A 19,126-nucleotide genomic window follows, 5' to 3' on the forward strand; every position below is an offset into this window, starting at 1 on the left:
AATGAATGTTATACACATGAGCAGCACGTGCAGTGAATTTTTGTTAGATTTGACGATGTTGGTAGACGGAAAGGGGGATTAGAAAGTTTTGAAAGTTCGATGGTTCACTTTAATGCAATTATTAGGTTCGGAAGCACATTGTGAATTGAGTAAAAATTCGAAAAAACAAAGTGTAATTAACCATAGAATAAAATACTAGAAAAAAATGAAAGATTTAAAGAGAGAAATACATTTATAAATTGTAGATCTGCAAACATATAGCGGGTATTTGGATTACGGATTATGCCAAAACCCAAACCTAACCTAACCTTCAAATAATCATTATCCGAGAAATTGAAGATGCGCTTGAGTTTGAGAGAATGAGAGAGCCACGGAGTTAGGACTTGGGAGATAGAGTGGACTCAGTGAGAATGAGAGAGTGAGTTGTGATCGTTGAGGGAGAGAGTGAGAATGAGAGTTGCTGCTACAAGAGAGTGAGTGAGCGTCGAGCGAGAGAAAGGAGAGAAACCTGAGGGCTGAGATGTGATTTTGTGAAAGATCAAAATCAGGTATCGGGTATTACCTGTTTAAAAAAGAAAACGGGTTCGGGCATTCCATTTCCATTTTTCACTTGAGCATGTTGGTTTTTTCAATTCGGTTCGGGTCGAGTTGAGTCGATAAATCGGGCCGGGCCGGCCGCACATTTTATTTGTTTAGCCCTATAATATAGTTTCCAAATCTATAAAAGCTTTAAAAGTTATTTTATTTTTTTCCAAATAAATTACTGAGATTGTGGGATAACCGTCACTATAAAAAAATATGTGCTAATCAGAATAATTACCATGTGGAACTTGAAAATAAAAAATAAAACTATTTAAAAATATTTTTGCAATAAAAAATAATTTTAGAAAAATAAGTATGTCACCACCTCATAATTTCCACGTGCAAACTTCTCACTGTCACGTTTTATTTATTTTTACTTATTCTGGTGACAAAATTGTTAAGGGAGAGACTCGCACATATTATATCAAGTAAATGGAATCATTTCAAAAAAATATGCAAAAATAAAATATCAAGCAGATCAAAACATGTGAGATTGGAACAGAACTTCATATAATTTATTATTAAAATTTATTAATTATATAAATTAATATAATTTTATATAATATATTATATTTAATTTATAATAAAAATAATTTTATAATAACGTGTCACGTTAAATTATATTAATTCACAGAAACATTTCTATTTGAATAGAGGGTGATGATAACTGGTAAGAGTTTGTTGGCGGTGGTGATGTGTTTGGTAGGTGGAAATGTACGAATAATTGCGTTAATTGGACATTGCAGTGGAGCAACCAACATTGATGGATGAGGCGGCATTCATTGATTTGACCAAGTCAGATGAGTGTGGATGATAAAATAAAAATAATATTAAAAAATAATATTTTATTTTATTTTTAATTTTTATCTTATTTTATTTCATCTTATCTTTCTTTCATCTTTAAAAAAACAAAAAATCTACTCAACCTCCTACTATTCACACAACTTCCACACTCCACATTAATTTTAATTTTTATTATTTTTTTCTTTTATTAAATATTTATTATATGAATAATGAATAAAAAATTTGAAATAATTTAAAAAGAATAAACTCAAAAAAAAATTTTAAAAAAATATTAAAAATTTAAAAAATTTAAAAAAATATGGAGTGTGGAGTGTGATAGAGGTTGTGTAGCAAAGCTCTTAAAAAAATACTAAACGAGGCCTTTAATGTTCTGCCTCATCATGAGAACGTCATGTAGTTTACTCAAAGCGGCAGGTCGTTTGAGCGCGATCCATGCCCTAGTTACCGTAACCGGCTTTTCGTATCATTCAAACTACGTTCGTAGTTTGACAGCGGAGAAAGTGTCCCACTTAGCTTTGCTTTGCCATTCGCATCTGGATAGTTCTACACCCTTCGCGTAATCACATGCTCCATCTAGACAAATCTTTCTATCTCTCTCTCTTCCTCTCTCTTGTCCCTCAAATTCGACATCACCCTTCGGTCTGAGCCGACAACAACGAAGACAACATTAACACCAACAGACCCATTACCAAAGATCGAGTTTTTTTTTTCTATTTTATAGACTATCGAGTTACCTCAAAGTTCCAATTTTTAGCTGAATAGGAAGAACAAGGATATGGGTGTGGATTACTACAAGGTATTGCAGGTAGACAAGAGCGCCAAGGATGATGATCTGAAGAAAGCTTACAGGAAGCTTGCCATGAAATGGCACCCTGATAAGAACCCAAACAATAAGAAAGAAGCAGAGTCCAGATTCAAACAGATCTCTGAGGCTTATGAGGTATTATGCTTATCTTGTTATTCGCTTTCTCCTGCATTTACTCCCTCTCAGCATGTATTCTCTTTCATGCTCTGATAGAATGTTACTCATGATCAAATCATGATTGTCTTCAATTAATATATCATCGTTTGTCCCGAATCCTAAGCTGATGGGCAGTGGAAAATTAATCGTATAGACTTTATCTAACGCTCTTTCTACATATGTAAACCCTCGATAACTAGCATGGATGAACTTTTTTTCTTTGCTATTTTTTTGGTGTACCTGAAATCCAAATCACACTTTATGATCTATATGTGTATTCTATATGTTATAAAGGCTTTACAAGATTACCAAGTCTTTATTCCACCATTTTTTTTGTAAAATACCGAATTTTAATCACTCGTTATGTTTTGGTTTAAGGTAGGTTCTAAGTGATCCCCAAAAGAGAGCAATCTATGATCAGTATGGCGAAGAAGGGCTTAAAGGTCAAGTGCCTCCACCTGATGCTGGGGGACCTGCTGGCGCTTCCTTCTTCCAAACTGGGGATGGCCCAACGACATTCAGATTCAACCCCAGAAATGCGAATGACATTTTTGCCGAATTTTTTGGCTTTTCAAGCCCTTACGGAGGGATGGGAGGCAGTGGCGTGAGGAGTAGTTCAAGGTCCTTCGGCGGGATGTATGGGGATGACATCTTTAGCTCATTTGGGGAGAGCAGACCGATGAGTCAGGGTCCGCGAAAGGCTGCTCCTATTGAAAATACGCTGCTCTGTAGCCTCGAGGAGCTATATAAGGGGACTACCAAAAAGATGAAGATCTCAAGGGAAATTGCGGATGCGAGTGGGTGAGTATTTCTCACTTGGTTAATTTATTCAGTTTCATTCTATTTGTAGAGTTGCCATATATGATTTTATGCTTATGTTTTTTTTTTTTTTTCCTCTTTCGTTTATGAAATTCCTTTAGACTGCTTTCTAAGTTTATTAAGTTGTTTCTACTTTGTTGAAGTGTGCCTAGTTTAATTGTTGATGGTTGAAGATTAAAGGTGATTTGTTTCTTTTTACTCTCTATCGTATATCATCCCCTCTTCTAAGAATTGATGCCCTCCTTTAATGAGCTTTTAAAATGGATCTCTTTCCAAAATTAACCTTAAAAGCGTTGCTTCCTAAGGTTGGGGGAGATGAACAAATAAGATGAGACGAGGGAGTTCCAAGTATAGGAATGGAGTCTCTTGAAAACATAAGTAATGCTTTTTCTAACACTGTGGTTCGAAGGAACGTGTTCTAATCCACAGCAGAAAATGAAATATCGTGTTATAGTTTGTGGGTATGTTTCTCTTGTTGAAAAAAGTTCTTGGTCCTCACAGACTAATGTGAACTTGTGCACATATACATAAACACAAAAAACATGCATAGTTTCGGCGGATTGAATTGAATCAAGGTCTCTACGATTGACGGTGCTTATCTTGCTCTGAATTGACTGTATGGGATGAATTGGTCATTTGGTGGTGGCATGTCAGTTTTATGACTGCAGTTCGAATAGGACAGAGAATCAGGGATAGTGTCTATGGCGACGGCTGCAGTGGCGGTGGCATGGGGGTTGTTGTTACTGCACTCCATCCCACTGTTGTTGCTGACACTCAATTGTTATTCAATTTCTAGGGTAGTCAATGCCATCCCTACAAGCATTACTTATTGGAGATGTCCTTTTGCTCATGATGAAGCTATAGGCCGTGATATGGCTACCATTGGTTGCAGATAGGTTGTCCAAATTTGGTCCATTTTCAGATGTTCCTGGACTGTTCAAATAATTATGTAATTTTTTTTTTTTTTTTTAAAAAATGGTTATTTGATGAGCATTGGGAATATTTGTTCTCTCAATGCACCATCTCTGATGCAGTTGTAGCAGGCATATGGCTGTATACACTTTTATCTCATGCCTTGCCCTGTTTCTAGAAATGGAACCACCTTTTATCTAGTTTTGGTTAAGTAACTGTAAATCTTGTTTTACAGGAAGACCTTGCCTGTGGAGGAAATTCTAACCATCGAAATTAAGCCTGGGTGGAAGAAGGGAACAAAAATCACCTTCCCAGAGAAAGGGAACGAGCAGCCATATGTCATTCCAGCGGATCTTGTATTCATAGTTGATGAGAAACCGCACAGCACATTTACAAGGGATGGTAACGACCTGGTCATCACGCTGAAGATTACGCTTGCAGAAGCTTTAACAGGTTACACAGTCCATCTCACAACACTTGATGGAAGGAGCTTGACCATTCCCATCAACAATGTAATTCATCCAAACTATGAAGAGGTTGTGCCAAAAGAAGGTATGCCAATACCAAAAGATCCCTCAAAGAGAGGTAACCTAAGAATCAAGTTCAACATCAAATTCCCAACAAGATTGACTGCTGAGCAGAAGTCTGGAATCAAGAAACTATTGGCATCTTAAATGAGATGGTGAATTAAGACCCTTGAGTGCTGTGATTTGTATCTCCAGTTTATGTTGGGATGTTTTATACATTTGTTGCCCGATATAAAACTTCTAGCAAATTTAGACCGGCGAAGAAAAGAAAGCACCAAATAAAATTTAGTTTTGTCAGCTGCTGATCTATGCGGTGATTGTAGTAGCCAGCGTCATGGCTGTTAGAACACAATTGATGCTACAAGTAAACTTTTATGGAACTGTTCATATTAATATGTTGGGTATCTAATCGAATTTGATTCTATTCGAATACAGAACTATCAATACATTCTATGACATTTCAATATGATAGTAATCACGTAATCATATATTTATATATTTATAAACGAACATAGGCATAGAAAAGCATTGTTGCCAATATGCTTACAATACAGAGCCTAATATTTCCACCAACGAATCATGTGACGACTCATCCATTCATGTGTTCTGAATTCCTCTTTCAAAGATCATTACTCTCCTCCCCCCCACCCTTTAAATGAGACGAAGTTAATGAGTGGGAGAAAAATGAGGGACGGTGCTGTTTCTTTTTCCCCCCTATCCACGAGTTCTGTCGAGAATGAAGCTGCACCATCAAAAATTTTATGCAGCCTGTATCCATTTGCTGCTAATGCGTTAGCAATCTTTGGGAGCTTTTATCACTTGAAAATCACAACTTTAATCACTATAGTCCTCTGAAACCGCGGATTCTGTGCCTTCATCATTTCCAATCCCTTTCACCATTCCATCTGAACCCTCACTTACATCTACATCTACATCTGCCTCTGAATCTTCATCTCCTCCCTCTTCAACGCCATTATCGTCTTCAGAAACATCCACATCTTCATCACTTGCTTCCATTAGATCCCCTGTCCACCCATTCGAAGCACTAGCAAACCCTATCTCCCAATTTCCTTGATCATATTCCACTGCCTGGGCATTATCATCAGATTCCATTGCTTCTGCATTATTAATATTATCGCCACCCTCCATATGGAGCAAACTAATTCTTTCATCATCCCATTCCTCCCCCATGTTTCTTGGTGATTCACCAATGCTCTTGGGGCTACGTGTGTCAGCCCTGTGGCTCGGTGACCTCTCATCCACAGCTCTCTTTTCTACTCTCCTCCTCCTAACTGTTCGGCGACCCCGTGCACTCCCTTGTCCATATGTTTTCTGTCCTTGCTGTCTTAGTCCGTGAATTAAATTCTCATTGCTCCTAACGTTTCGCCTGCTAACATCAGAGTTAGAAACACTAGCTTTTTTCTGCCACCTTCTACCACGTCCTTGGTCACGTGCCCCTCGCCCACGCTTGTAGCTGTTTCGGGTGTTTTTCAGCTTGGCACTGTTCTTTTCTGTCATGTCTTCAACATGGTTTAGTTCTGTTAGTTCAACCTCCTTCACATTATTGACTGGGCCATATCTTGAAGGAAGCTTCTGTGGATAAGAAAATAGGAGTTAGGTAATAATTTCTTTTACGAGATGGTGAAAGATTGTGACCCCAAATGACATCAATTTACACACATCTACAATTTCCACCCTGTGAAATGTCGGAAACAGTAGCCTGTAGATGTGTTGGCTAATCAATGGGTTATCACAAATGAGAGGCCAACAGAAACTCTATAAAGATGCAGGACACTGCGACACTATGCAAAAGGAAAAATTTCTCTTATAGAACCACACCCTAAAAAAACGAAAGGTAAAGAAAAGAAAGCATAGAACTCACAATGAATTCTCTTATCTCCTTGTCCTCACAAGGGTCAGGTTTGGCCTGCTTTGCGTATATAATCGATGCATCCAGCTCAAAAAGTCTCAGAGCCACAGCTGCAGTGGTTTGTGGTACCCATGGAAGTAGAGGAACTGATTTAGGATCAGCAAAATCATGCAAAGCACTTCCTGACTGAGTAGAGAACCCCAATAGCGCCTCTGTTGTTGCAAACTTCGATGAAAGAAAGTCTTGCTTCAGCACTCTCTCAAACAGAGTCAATATCTGCAACAAAGCTCTTCTAGTTGAGCAAATTATCTTAACGAAAAACAAAAAAGACTGAACTATATACGTTAATCAATAAAAAGCAACAGAAGCAATATGAAGTTGTATCTGACATCACTTGTGATACGAGCAAAGTGAAGATATAATAGTCCATTAAAAACATAAATAAATAAATGACATCCTCCAGGTAATTTTCCAAATGCGCACACAATTTACCTCCATATAGATGCATAAAAACATAATATAAAGAATGCCTAGGAATAATTTCTTCATTAAAAAAGAAAAAATAATACATGATAATTCTCTAGCCTAGATGCAAAATCAAGCAATAATATGATTTTTTTAAATCTATTTTGCTTCTCTCTAACACTGAATTTCAGAGTTATAATGGTTTTATGTTTTCATATAAATTTTCCAGCAATTGTACTTATTAAAAAACAAAATTGCCGTGTTTTCATATAAATTTTCCAGCAATTTTACTTATTAAAAAACATTTCAGCAATTCATGCCCGAACAAAATGGCCATTTCAAGCATGTGAGCTGCTTCCATGTCTTACCATGTGTATTTTTGCACTCATAATCCCATGAAACAGATATATCTTAATGCTTGCTTATGATGAGTATAGGGTGCTAGCATGCTTCCTTGTTAAGACAAAAGATTGGACCTGTGTCTTCACATCCATAATTATAGATCATGCACAAGACATCTCAACTTGCAAAAATAAACTTCAATAGTGAGCACATCAAGTTCAGTAGACAACTCAAATCCTTTTAAATGTGCTTCCACTAGCATAAACAAACAAAATGCATTAAAATCAAATCAATGGAAATTACAATTTAAATCAACCAACGACTCCCTACTCCCGGGTGGAAGAATTTTGCTAATGTCCTAACAAGTGACTCTAATCATCACCATTCTATGGTGCGAGTACAAGAGAAGTTGAATGCAAAGCAGATTTAGAAGATCAAGTTACATAAAATTCCATCAAAGGTATTAAGTAACACAAAACCTGTAAAAGTTCCTCAATGGTCGATGATGCATTCAATTTCACACCCCAAGTTTTTCGAAGGTCTTCCATCCAATATGATTGAAGAGCTTCTGGAGGGACAGACGCCTGTCAATGAAAAAAGATGTAAATGCTTTCTACAGGTAGATAGATATACAACATACACTATCAACTGCTCTAAGGACAATCCGCATAAATGACATAAGATGCCAGGAGTAATCAATATTTAACTACCATATTAGGAACTAATGGCTAAACAATTTCTACAAAAGTTTCTTCAAGGTCAGCATCGTCTAACCTCAATGCAAGCTAACAGAGCCTTGAGCAATCTGGTTCCGAGGGGAAGAGAAGATTCTAATATACGAAAATCCCCAGTATCTAACTTCCTTTTCCCTTCACATTGAATTGCATGCTCCGAAACTCTAAAACCATTAGTACTGGTACCAAAATTTCGGTGGCAAGAAAGGCAGTGGAACTCTTCGGAGTAATAAGTATTAAGACAGAAATCACAAATGCCCAGCAGCTGTACGCACCTCTTTTTTCCATACTTCATTGCGCATAAGGTTAATGAATTGAAGCACTCTTTCCACATCCACTTCTGAAAATCTTGATATCTATTCAGAGCAGCTCTCTTCTCAGCTTCATTTCTCCCAAGCTCAATCTTGAAAGAAGACGAGGTCTCCAATATATCCAAATTTATACCACAAACAGTACTGCTAGGACTGTCAAATGCAGCTGGGCAATCTGGACTAGAATTCATTTCATCAGTTTCATTTTTCATACTGATTCCACTCTTGGCCACAACATTGGCACACTGCGTATTCCTTCTAAGATTTTCTTTGAAGGAGGTCTCAATCTTTTGCAGCATTAAGCGCAAATGGGATTCCCTTATCCCACGTGCATCCAATGACATCAAAATAGCATCAAAGGCCTACACAGAAAACGGATTAAAGTATTGTCACAACAATAACAAGTTTATCAAGATTATAATGCTAAAAGTTCTACTTTTCAAACATTATTTAATCCCCTAATTGTTCGGAGGGCTGCTCATAATAGCTCCCTTGTCCAGCTTTCTATAATTTTTTAATTCCTGTTCTTTTTCTTCCTCCCTCTAGAAGCGTTTCTCTCCAGTATACTTTTGAAGTTGGGTTATACCCCTTCGCACTTTTAACACGATTGCTTACTAACAAAAAACTCAAAAATTATTGAAACAATAAGTCAATTTCTAACTCTCATTATTCACAAGTAAGAAAACAAAAACCCAAGACAATAGAAATTTAAGCAAAGAAGGCATGCCACCAATATGTTTAGATGCAAGGCACAAAGTCCCAGGAACCTTCCACAGTCTCATAAGCATATTGTCGACTGGCCAATCCTAGGCTATGTTCAGTTAATTAACTTTTGAAAGTTTTTTTTTTTAAAAAAAAAAAATCAACTTCAATCCAAAACATCTTTCAATCCGAAAAAAATCTATTTCAACCTTTTGCCCAATCATTTGCCTAGATTTTCAGTGAAATGAAAAAACACAAACCAAAACAAAGACAACCCTAAAAAGGGTTATATTCAAATAACTTTTCAACTCTAGCTATCATACCCTTAAGTACCCACCTTGTGCCAAGAAGCAAAAACAAGCTTCTACTGTTTTGGATCCCCTTTATTTTTGAATGGCTGAAGGGCTCAATAATAATTATTTCGAATATACAAACACATGGACAAAAGTAATCATCAAGGATATTTACCAATATTCATCCAGCTCGAAGAAGAGAAAATTCTACCTAATCTAAAATATAAGACTGCCTATTTCATCAGTAAATATTTTATTTCATTTTATATATAAGTACATCAATAAAGGTAGAATTTTCCTGCTATTATTGGCATCATGCATGACCTATTATAAAGGTAGAATTTTCCGACAATAAAGGTAGAATTTTACTACTTGTGACACAAAGGACTCCATTAGAGGGTGGGAAAAAAGAAGATTCAAGCCAAAGTAATGTATGAGCTATCAACACACTATCCATGTCATCAAAACTTCCAGAGTGAAAGTTGGCCTGAATCCAGCATATACTGATGCAGAGCATGATCAAGGAGTAAGCTATCTTGCAACAGTTGGTGGGCCAAACTGAGATCACTCAAAATCCTAAAACAGCATAAATGTTATTGCCCCACCCAAAAAAAAGGGGGCCCAGAAAACAAATCGACTCAGTAAAAAAAGAAAAAAAAAAAGAATTGATTTGGCACCTGATCTAAAATTCATGTCATACAGGAGCAGTGAAAAAGATAATAATAACGTCAAGACTCTGTTTACCTCTTCAGAATCAATAAGCCTCCAGTTGCCATCATGCAATTCAACAAAGATCCTGCCAGAACCAGGATCACTGCTAGAAGCAGATGCAACAAACTGCCAGTATCGATTCCGTCTACGATCTTGCCCAAGAGGCAAGGACCTGTATACATACATCTCTTCAGCTCTGTGTGCAATATAAGATTTCAATTGTGAGCGTGACCTTTTTGAAGCATATCCAAGTTGCTGAATCAGGAAATTATCTGGACCCATGGAGAAATCTTGAACAACAGGGGTCCTTTCAGCAGGCAAACTGTTGAGGTGATCCTGAATGCACTGCAAACCCAGTAGGTTTTGGTTTTCAGCTGTGCTGGGGGATGCCTCCATATTTTGCTCATCAACATTAGGCAATGGGCTTTGGTTGCCCCCAACTACAGAACTCATAGGTAGTGTTTCAACTTTGCTCCCCACAATAGGCGACGTAAAATCTGCTTTATTTATAATCTCTTCTTTCAAACGACTTTTATCTAGCTGTGCTTCTGCCCACATTTGTTTCTTAAGAGCATTTGCTGCTTCCATACGATCCTGTAAAACACTCAATGTCAAATTCAAGACCCGAGAGAGAGAGAGACAGGAGGAAAAGAGAACACATTTTTCAGATTATAGAAATAGTTCTAGATTACAAAACTGGCAAGACACGTTTACCTCGAGTATACCACGAATAGAGTTCCCCTCATTTGCAACACCAATCAGGGTAACAAGGGCATTAAGGCGCTCCTCTACACTGAGATCAGAGTATTCCCCTTCTGTAAGTCCTTGAATCCATGAGTCGCCTGATTTACTTTCATCAATCTCCATGTTTTCTTGACCAAGATTATTGGCACTAATATATTCACCAGCAACATATTGTTCACTGGCAGTACTTTGACAGTTTTCATCTTTGGATTCACTCAGGGGGATGGACAAAAAATCCTTCTCCAACTTATTTTGCAGATTCAGTACAACGTTGTTGCATATGTTTTGGATTCCCAAGCAACTTTTTTCCTCGCTACTGGGAATGGAGGTTTTATTTTCAGTTGACAGAGTAGCAAAATCATCTACATCAGGATCCTCATCAACATCATCACATTCAGAATCTTCATCTCTTTCAACATCCTCAGCATCTTCTCTTTCAACATCTTCAGCATCTTCTTCAGCTAGAAACCCATTTTCAAATATCTGAATTTTCTTTCTCGCAGCTGAAAGAATTGCCTCAGCATCAGCAGGATCCTTTCTGAAAGCAGCACGCACACGATATGTTGAAGGAGCTATTCTTTCAAAAAGCTTAGCATCCCTTGTCAAAGCAACGGAAATCGAAGCCTCCGGTGTCTTGCTTGTTGTCAGGTCCCGAAGTCCAGATTTCTAGTGGCATACAAATATATTAGGAAGTCACAAACTGAAAAAATAAAAAAATAAATCCCTCTCTCCCTCCCCTCTCTCCACCATCCCTAAAACCATGAACCTGGGGTCTATCATTCATAAAAATTAAAACTAAAAAAAACCCAACTAACTGACAATTTTAGTTGATAACAATTTAAACTCACCTGAATCTTGTCTGCAAGTTCTAAAACTGTTAATCCCTCGCTTCCCTCCAGTGAAAGAACATGGAAGGCTGCAAATTTTACAGTTCCAGGAGTCAACCGATGCCTAGATCTTCGCGGAAGCAATAAACCTTTTTCTTGCATTATTGTAAATGCATTTTCAGCTGCTGAACCATTACGAAGAGTAGAAATTATGTCTTCACAGCCTTTACCCTGCGAATACATATAAATCGTGTCATTACATTTTTTTAAGTTTTATTGATAAAAAAAAAAAAAGGACAAACACAGGTGTTACCAAGGCACACGTGAATATGCATCAGAGAAATTTAATGAGAAAAAGGAAAGAGATAGAGAATATCCTGCTAAAACTAGAAAGACATAGGTGGGCTGCCATCCAGTGGTAAAGTGAAATTTATAAAGAAACAGTTGAAAAATTCCATGATCCTTCTACTATCTTCAAAACTAACGTAAGTTCTTTCCCTCCACATGCACCACATCAAACAAATCAGAATCATTTTCCTCAAGATCTCACTGTGAAGACTATCAAACTGCCCTTTTCAGCACACTAACAGATCAACCACCTGTCTACATAGAAAAGCCCAAAAAGACTAATAGCAAGTTGCCATAATGAGCTAGCTACCTCACAGAGGAGTAAAAGAAAATCTACAGATTCCCCATTGCCCTTGCACACACAACATAATTGTATGACTATCACAATGGACATGAGAAAATATGAGAGCATGAATGCTAAAAGAGAATATGTGAACCTCATCATTACATGTGTGCATGACCATCTGAGTGCTGAACTAGAAGTTTAAAAACCCAATGCACAAGGACATGATTGCCAAAAGAAAGAATAGTGAAAACCTCATCATTCTCATGTGGGTATGACCACGTGATACTCCTTTTCCTCAATTGTGGCCCAAATCCAGCAGAAAGGGCTAATTGTCGAAATATTTCAGGCCATGTCAGTGTATTTAAGTGCTGCTGCCAGTTGAATATGTCAAAGCCCCATGCATATGCCTAATACAGAAACAACATCAAAAAGGTTCCACAAAAATCAGGGAAAAGCAGTATGGAAAACAAATAAACTAATTCAAGTATGCATGGAGCAGAGGTTACCCCTTCAACAATCTGTGGATGTCCACCTCCTGGATTAGCAGCACCATTTTGATTCATTCCTAATCCATTAGAAGGCATCCTCGCAACATCTTCAATATCTTTTATTATCAATTTAAGAAGAGCAACATGTATCTCACCCAACAACCTTGAATCCTGAGATCAAAATGGTATGAATACCGTGTCCAGGCAAAAGTGATTACATGTAGAAAATTTGAAAGCAAAAACCATATATGAATGACTCACATAGTCATGGAAAGCTTGAACGAATTCATCTAGAGTAAACGGCCATAGCTTAAGAACATCAGCAAAAGTAATAAAAAACCTCCAGACCTGAACACAACCAAGATAAACACATCAGACGGACTAATTCATCTGTAAGCGAAAATTCTCTCCTTTAACAAAACAGATATATGAGAGAGAGAGAGAGAGAGAGAGAGAGAGAAGTGCATTAATTGGTTATCTGCAGTAATATTAACATAAAAAAGACAAATTGCAATCACAAACCCGCCAATTCACAAAATGACATTCACTTAAACAATGTAATTATTCCGCTCATTCTTAAAGCTACAAAGTTGCAATATTCAACGTAAACCAAGGGTATAATACATAACCCTCAATTAGTCTATACTGTGAGCACAATATACAGCATTAAAATACCTCTTGCACAGCAGTAAAAATGTATATTATGATATAATTCCTGTTGCACTAGAATCTTTCCTCATCTACGACGCAATGAAAATGACCATTAGGACATACCATCAAAAGGTTGCCAATATTCTCCTCTGAATTGATCCAGGGTTGGATCGCAAATGGCTTTTTCAATTTCACCGACTTAGGTGGGAAAGCACTCAGAGAATCTACAACACAAAGTGTCAGGGTCACTCAAAATTAGAGATTTCAGTTGAATGAAATTCAATTCCATTAATCATCAGCAGAACTAATCATATGATGTTGAAGTACATTCTCAAATTAGAGATTTCAGTTCAATTAAATTAAATTCCATTAATTTCTATATGGCCGTATTTGACACCTCAATCATAATTATCCTGGCATATTCTCTTATAGAATGCAGATCAAGTTTAAACCACTAGAAAAGGGGCACATTATCTAAAACCTTGTCAAAACTCCACAACAAGACAGGAAGACATAAGCCTTAGCTTCATTTGCTATGGTCTAGGAAGATTAGACTGAGAACTAACAAATTGAAAGGCAAGATTCTGATGCTCTATTAATTATTGCCAGAACACCACTCTGATTATTTTACCAGACTGTGTTTTCAAATAACTTTATAGGAAAAAAATGATGTGCAATGGACTGTGACAAAGTTATATTTAAGGCAAGATTTCATAATCTGGGAACCAAAATAACATGAATAAGAAGAGCCAGTATTTATCCTTTTCCTCAGCATCCTAAAAGACCAGATGAAGGCTTAGAAAAAAGCAGTCATGTAAATGCATGAAGACTGAACCAAAAGTTCTCGATGGGATCCTACCTCTGAATAATTCAAGATTTTGCAAACTGTCATGATCAAGATGGATCATCGAGGATAAGCCCTTGCTTGCAGCAGCTAATTCCATCAGTTCCAGCTGTTCATCCTCAATTAGCTCCATAGATTCTCTAGCTATTCTGCGTGCAGTAGCCTTCTCAATGGCAGCTTTGCGTCTCACCGCCTCTTTTTCCTTGCGGAGCTCTTCTTTTTGCCTCCTTTTCTCAGCCTTCAGGATAAGGAGGGAAGTGGGAAAGGGAAATTTAGAAGGGAAAGATGGGTGAAATTTGGTCATTTATCCCGAAAAGTAAAAAAGGGTTAGCTCCAAATAACTTGCATCACAGAAACTTACTCTTAAATACTCTTTCTGCACAAATTTTTCCCTTCGTTCGATTTCACGTCTTTGCTCACGCTTTGTCCTCTCCTCCTCTCGCTGCTTTTCACGCAGCAGCCTCTCTTCTTCCTTTCTTCTTTCACGATCTTGTCTTTCCATTTCTTTCCTGATTCGTTCTTCACTCTGGCAAAACAGGTTCATAATATTAGCTAATAAAGAGGCAAGTACCTTCTGGGAAGGGTACAACAAGTTCACTTCAGAGAACACAGATTCATGAATGATAAGCTCAAACCTTTCGCCTCAGAATATCTTGTTTCTCAAGTTCTTTCCTTATTCGAATCTCATGGGCTTCAACTTCTCTTGCAACACTAGCTTCTTCACTCTACATGAGGCGACAAAAAGTATAAAATAACCCTTAGCCAAAAAAAAAAAAAAACACCAGCTAAATTGATTAAGAGTGGTTTAGGATACCTTGCGTTTCCTCTCTTTCCGTATAATAGCATCATTATGAAAACTTTTTCCATCAGAGAGTACAAATGGATCATCTGGTCCAACAACCAAATGATCACTAAATTGAGCATTCGTTCTAACATTTGTAAGGGAGTCCCTTTCTGGGACACGATCATCATCCCTAGGAGGTGATGATAAGGCAAGCCCCTGCCTATCTTGCTGAGACAAAAGACGAACACGAGATCCGTGACCTTGGACACCATGAACTCTGGGCAATAGTTCATTTCCAAGCACCAATGATGAAGGTCTGGCAGTTGGACCATCAACCATTGGTTCATGAAAATGAGATTGGGCAACTTGTCCAAATGCATCAGATCTAATACCGGACTGGTCTTGGAGAAATGGATATTCACGGAGCACCCTTGGAGCCTGGGATAAATTTCATTCAACTTCAAGATATTAACCCAGAAGATCGGGTAGTACAGAAATATATGCTTCCAGCAAAAACAATGTTCAGTTTTAAATGCAAACATCGGATGAAGACAAGCTACCAACAGTATAAACGATTCATATATGAATTCATTAATAGCAAGATTTCTATTTCATGAAGGGAAGAAGAAATCAAAATGAGGAAAAATATAGTAGCGACTACAGTTGGTCCAAAAGATCATGATGCTTTGCACATGGTCATAGCATTAGAAAACAGATGCAAGTGCCTTTTTTTTTCAAGAAGTCCTATTTTCTAATTAGTTTAAAATTCTGAAGCATAAAAGCTTGTAGCAAGCAGGACAAGAAACTAGACACCACAATAATAGTTTCTTCCTGGAAAGAAATTCAAAATACTACAACTCAGAAATTTAGGATAAAATAAGGCATAATATTTAAACAAAAATCAGAGCCAGTATAACACCAAATGAAGCATCAAGAATCTTAACTACATCCAGATTTACAACAAAAAGGGACAAAATAAATCTCATCCATCAGTCTGTGTGCCAAAGTAACGAAGCATGATGCATTAAACAGATTATTTCATTGGAGAATTAAGAGACGAACTTTATATGGCTTGACATCACGTTGCTCATATAATTTTCCCTCATAAGACTGCCCCGACCGCTTCTGCTGCTCCGGAACTGCTGCTTCACATGCAATACCAAACGCTTAGTAGGAAAACAACTTACAAGCTGGAACAAGCAATTAATATGCTGCAACCAATGATTTACCAGCAAGGCATACTGAAGAGGACAATAAAATCCGTTCTATACACAGACTAGCAACAGCCAGATGAGATGATCTCCCCACATACATAGGCTGCAGCTACTAACTTCTTGTAGCATAAATGATAGATCTTAACTCTTAAGTCATTTTAGCAAATAGAAATTATCACATTAATTTTGATCAAAATCATTATTGACCTTCTATAATCAAAACACACCAAAAGTTTTTTTTTATCAGTAATAAGGATTTTATTGATAATAGGCGAAGCCAAGTACACGGGACATACATTATAAGACCAAAAGTTATCTTTTGATTGGTAAACTACATAAGCATCCCATAGTGTCATTTAACTAGAAATATTTGGCAACAGAACAAAGAAAAATTCAAACTTCGTACGTCATTTACAACTTGAACCACCACCAAAACCATAAATTAAGTGCCATGAGATCATACAATTCAACTTATCAAGCATCAATCCAAATTAAATTGGAGTCAGCATCAAGAATAAACCACCAAAAAAAAGTTACATACAACATTTCAAGAAAAAATCATGTTTAAGTAAATGAAATTACTCCGTACTAATCTAAAAAAATTGATAACAAGCTAGTAGATTCAAATCAAATATTTTATAAGAAATTGAAAGAGAAAAGATTATCCACAACAACAATTCAACCGTTTTTCTCTTCTTTATATTATAACTCATCGGGTAAGAACTTTAAAAAAACCCATGAGTCTTACACAATTGGACTTTAGAAATATAAACTTATTAAAAAAAGTCTTGACACAATTGACATGTATACGGAATCTCTAATGGCTCAGAATTACAAGCTGGCTAAAACTGCATGAAGCAAAAGCCATCCAAGTACCTATGCATGGTATCAAAGAACGTGGGACAACTGATGAGACAAGCAGCACTTATATGCCACGAAAAAAAAGGCCAATTGGTGATATAGAAGGTGCTAAATATGATTATGGATCAATTCAACAACACTCAGCTCAGTGAACAAATTAATCTTTCCCGTTACCAAACCTCAGAGAAACCATTATAAAGGATAGATATGGTTAAAAATTCATACGCTGGGGGCACAGATTAACTTGACACCTTTGAACACCAAGTAATTTGCTTGATTAAAATTTTGAGATTTCACACAATCAACAATGCCAATCTCATCAATGCAGATGCAATTATACCCATATAAATATCCAAAACAAAGTATAAAGGAATTCTGTGAGTCAAGTGGTAAAAAACAATATGCCACAAGTGCGTCAAATGCAATGAAAAGACACATTAGCTATACCTATAGGTGCCCCAAAAGCATCTGGCGGCAAGGGATCAAATTCTATCCCAAGGATTGGCCCATCATCCCTCAAGGGCTCCCCCAACTGCGCCTCAACACAGGCAATGGCTCTAAGCTCCAATATCGACTGCCGCGACTCATAATACCTCCTCCCCACTGGCACATCATCCACCACACTCCTTGTCATCGCATTCCGAAACTCCAAACGGCCAAACGGGCTTGAACCCGAGCCTGACCCGTAATCACTACCTGGTTCACCCCCTGCCCTCAACTCATCCACAGGAGACTCCGGCAAAGCCATTGCTGCCGCCGTTTTCCGCGGCCTCTTTGCTGGAACTTCCTTTTTGTCCTTCAACCTTCTATGACAAAACCACATCTGCAACTGCCGATCCGAAAGCCCCAATTTCTCCGACAGTTCCACCCTTGTTGCCTCCGACGGATACGTCTCCACTGAATCAAACCACCAAAATAAAATATAATAATCCAAAAAATAAATAAAATCAACATAAACTCAACAAAAATAATAAAATCATCCAAGAACAAACACAAACACAAAAATTTTGCTTTAGTTTTGAAAAAAAAATAGAAATCGAAGGGGAATGGGAAGACGAGCTCGTACAGGAATAGGCTTTCTCGAGGGTTTCGAGCTGAAAGGGGGTCTTCATCTGGCGCTTGGGCTTGCTTAGCCCTTCGCTGGAATTACCGAATTTGCTGTTGCTATTGTCATCGTGGGCATCATTCTGGTTGTTGTGATTATCTCCTTCCGAAGCGGCATCCATTGAAGAAGAAGAAGAAGACGATCGAGAGATCGAACAGACAGCCCCTTGGAAACCCTAGAAAAAATCCCAAGATCCAGAAGAACAAGGGGCTCCAGAAAAACACGATTTGCTATCTTCAGTAAAAGTCAGAGAATGGAAAGGGCAAGAAGAATTATCATGGTCATCGTCTAAAAAGATAAAAACAAATGGCAAAAGGAATTGATACGAAAGAAGAAGAAGGAAGAAATAATAATAAAACAAACGAAAAATAGGAAAAGGCACAATAATCAGGAGCAAACAAACAACAGTAGTCCTTCTTGACGACTCCCCTAATTCCACCTTCCATAATTCTTATTCTTATTATTAATTCTTTCCCAAAAAAAAAAACAAAAAAAAAACAAACTCTTTTTTCTGTCGTTCTTTTTAATGAATGGGTGTGTGTTTGTGTCAAACGAGGCGTTAATGTTCGCTTATTAACAATCATTATCAAAAGGAACGATTTTTATTTATTCAAGTTTTAACGACACGCCATTTTCTCTGGTGTTTTTAATTTTGATTTGATGAACCATTTCTATTGGTTCTTTCTTTATCGTTTTTGTTTATTTTTATTTTTATTTTCGGAGTCATAGGAAAATTTCGGTTTCGTGGTACGGGTTGCTTGGGATCTTCGGCGTTCGAGGATCGACCTGGTGTTTGCGGTTTGTGTTGTTGTGGGACCCACCCGGTTTCAGTTTTCTGCTTTAGCCCCTACATTTGTACATAATTCGGCCTGCTCGCATGTTCCGTGTGCGTGGGCTTTACCCAGAACAGAGGCATCAAAGCATCATACTTTTGAACTTGG

The 19,126-nt window shown here is 37.5% G+C and overlaps 2 protein-coding genes across 5 annotated transcripts; one reads left to right on the top strand and one right to left on the bottom strand.

Annotated features, from left to right (window-relative positions):
• The first annotated feature begins 1,855 nt into the window (after positions 1-1,855).
• On the top strand, positions 1,856-5,037 carry LOC108984177 (dnaJ homolog subfamily B member 13-like). The gene is made up of 3 exons (XM_018956047.2): positions 1,856-2,326; positions 2,730-3,148; positions 4,314-5,037. Exons 1-3 carry the CDS (start codon positions 2,162-2,164, stop codon positions 4,750-4,752), a joined length of 1,023 nt encoding a protein of 340 aa, XP_018811592.2. The 5' UTR covers positions 1,856-2,161; the 3' UTR covers positions 4,753-5,037.
• LOC108984176 (homeobox-DDT domain protein RLT1) lies at positions 4,965-18,809 on the bottom strand. Of its 4 annotated transcripts, none has more exons than XM_018956045.2 (18): positions 18,147-18,809; positions 17,528-17,977; positions 16,068-16,150; positions 15,036-15,443; positions 14,857-14,946; positions 14,583-14,747; positions 14,237-14,459; positions 13,501-13,601; positions 12,988-13,074; positions 12,745-12,897; positions 12,490-12,645; positions 11,626-11,835; positions 10,748-11,443; positions 10,067-10,627; positions 8,057-8,689; positions 7,762-7,866; positions 6,488-6,751; positions 4,965-6,195 (listed from the first exon to the last, which is right to left on the bottom strand). In XM_018956045.2, the coding sequence occupies exons 1-18, from the start codon at positions 18,304-18,306 to the stop codon at positions 5,440-5,442; spliced, it is 5,301 nt and encodes a 1,766-aa protein (XP_018811590.1). In that variant the 5' UTR covers positions 18,307-18,809; the 3' UTR covers positions 4,965-5,439. The 4 variants fall into 4 exon arrangements, with proteins under 4 accessions (XP_018811590.1, XP_018811591.1, XP_018811589.1 ...); XM_018956046.2 differs by having other exon boundaries at positions 4,965-6,198; positions 16,068-16,144; positions 18,147-18,807; XM_018956044.2 differs by having other exon boundaries at positions 4,965-6,198; positions 16,068-16,147; positions 18,147-18,807.
• Positions 18,810-19,126: the final 317 nt, after the last annotated feature.

This window comes from Juglans regia, chromosome 3 (genome assembly GCF_001411555.2).
Source record: "Juglans regia cultivar Chandler chromosome 3, Walnut 2.0, whole genome shotgun sequence".
Classification (NCBI taxonomy): Eukaryota; Viridiplantae; Streptophyta; class Magnoliopsida; order Fagales; family Juglandaceae; genus Juglans; species Juglans regia.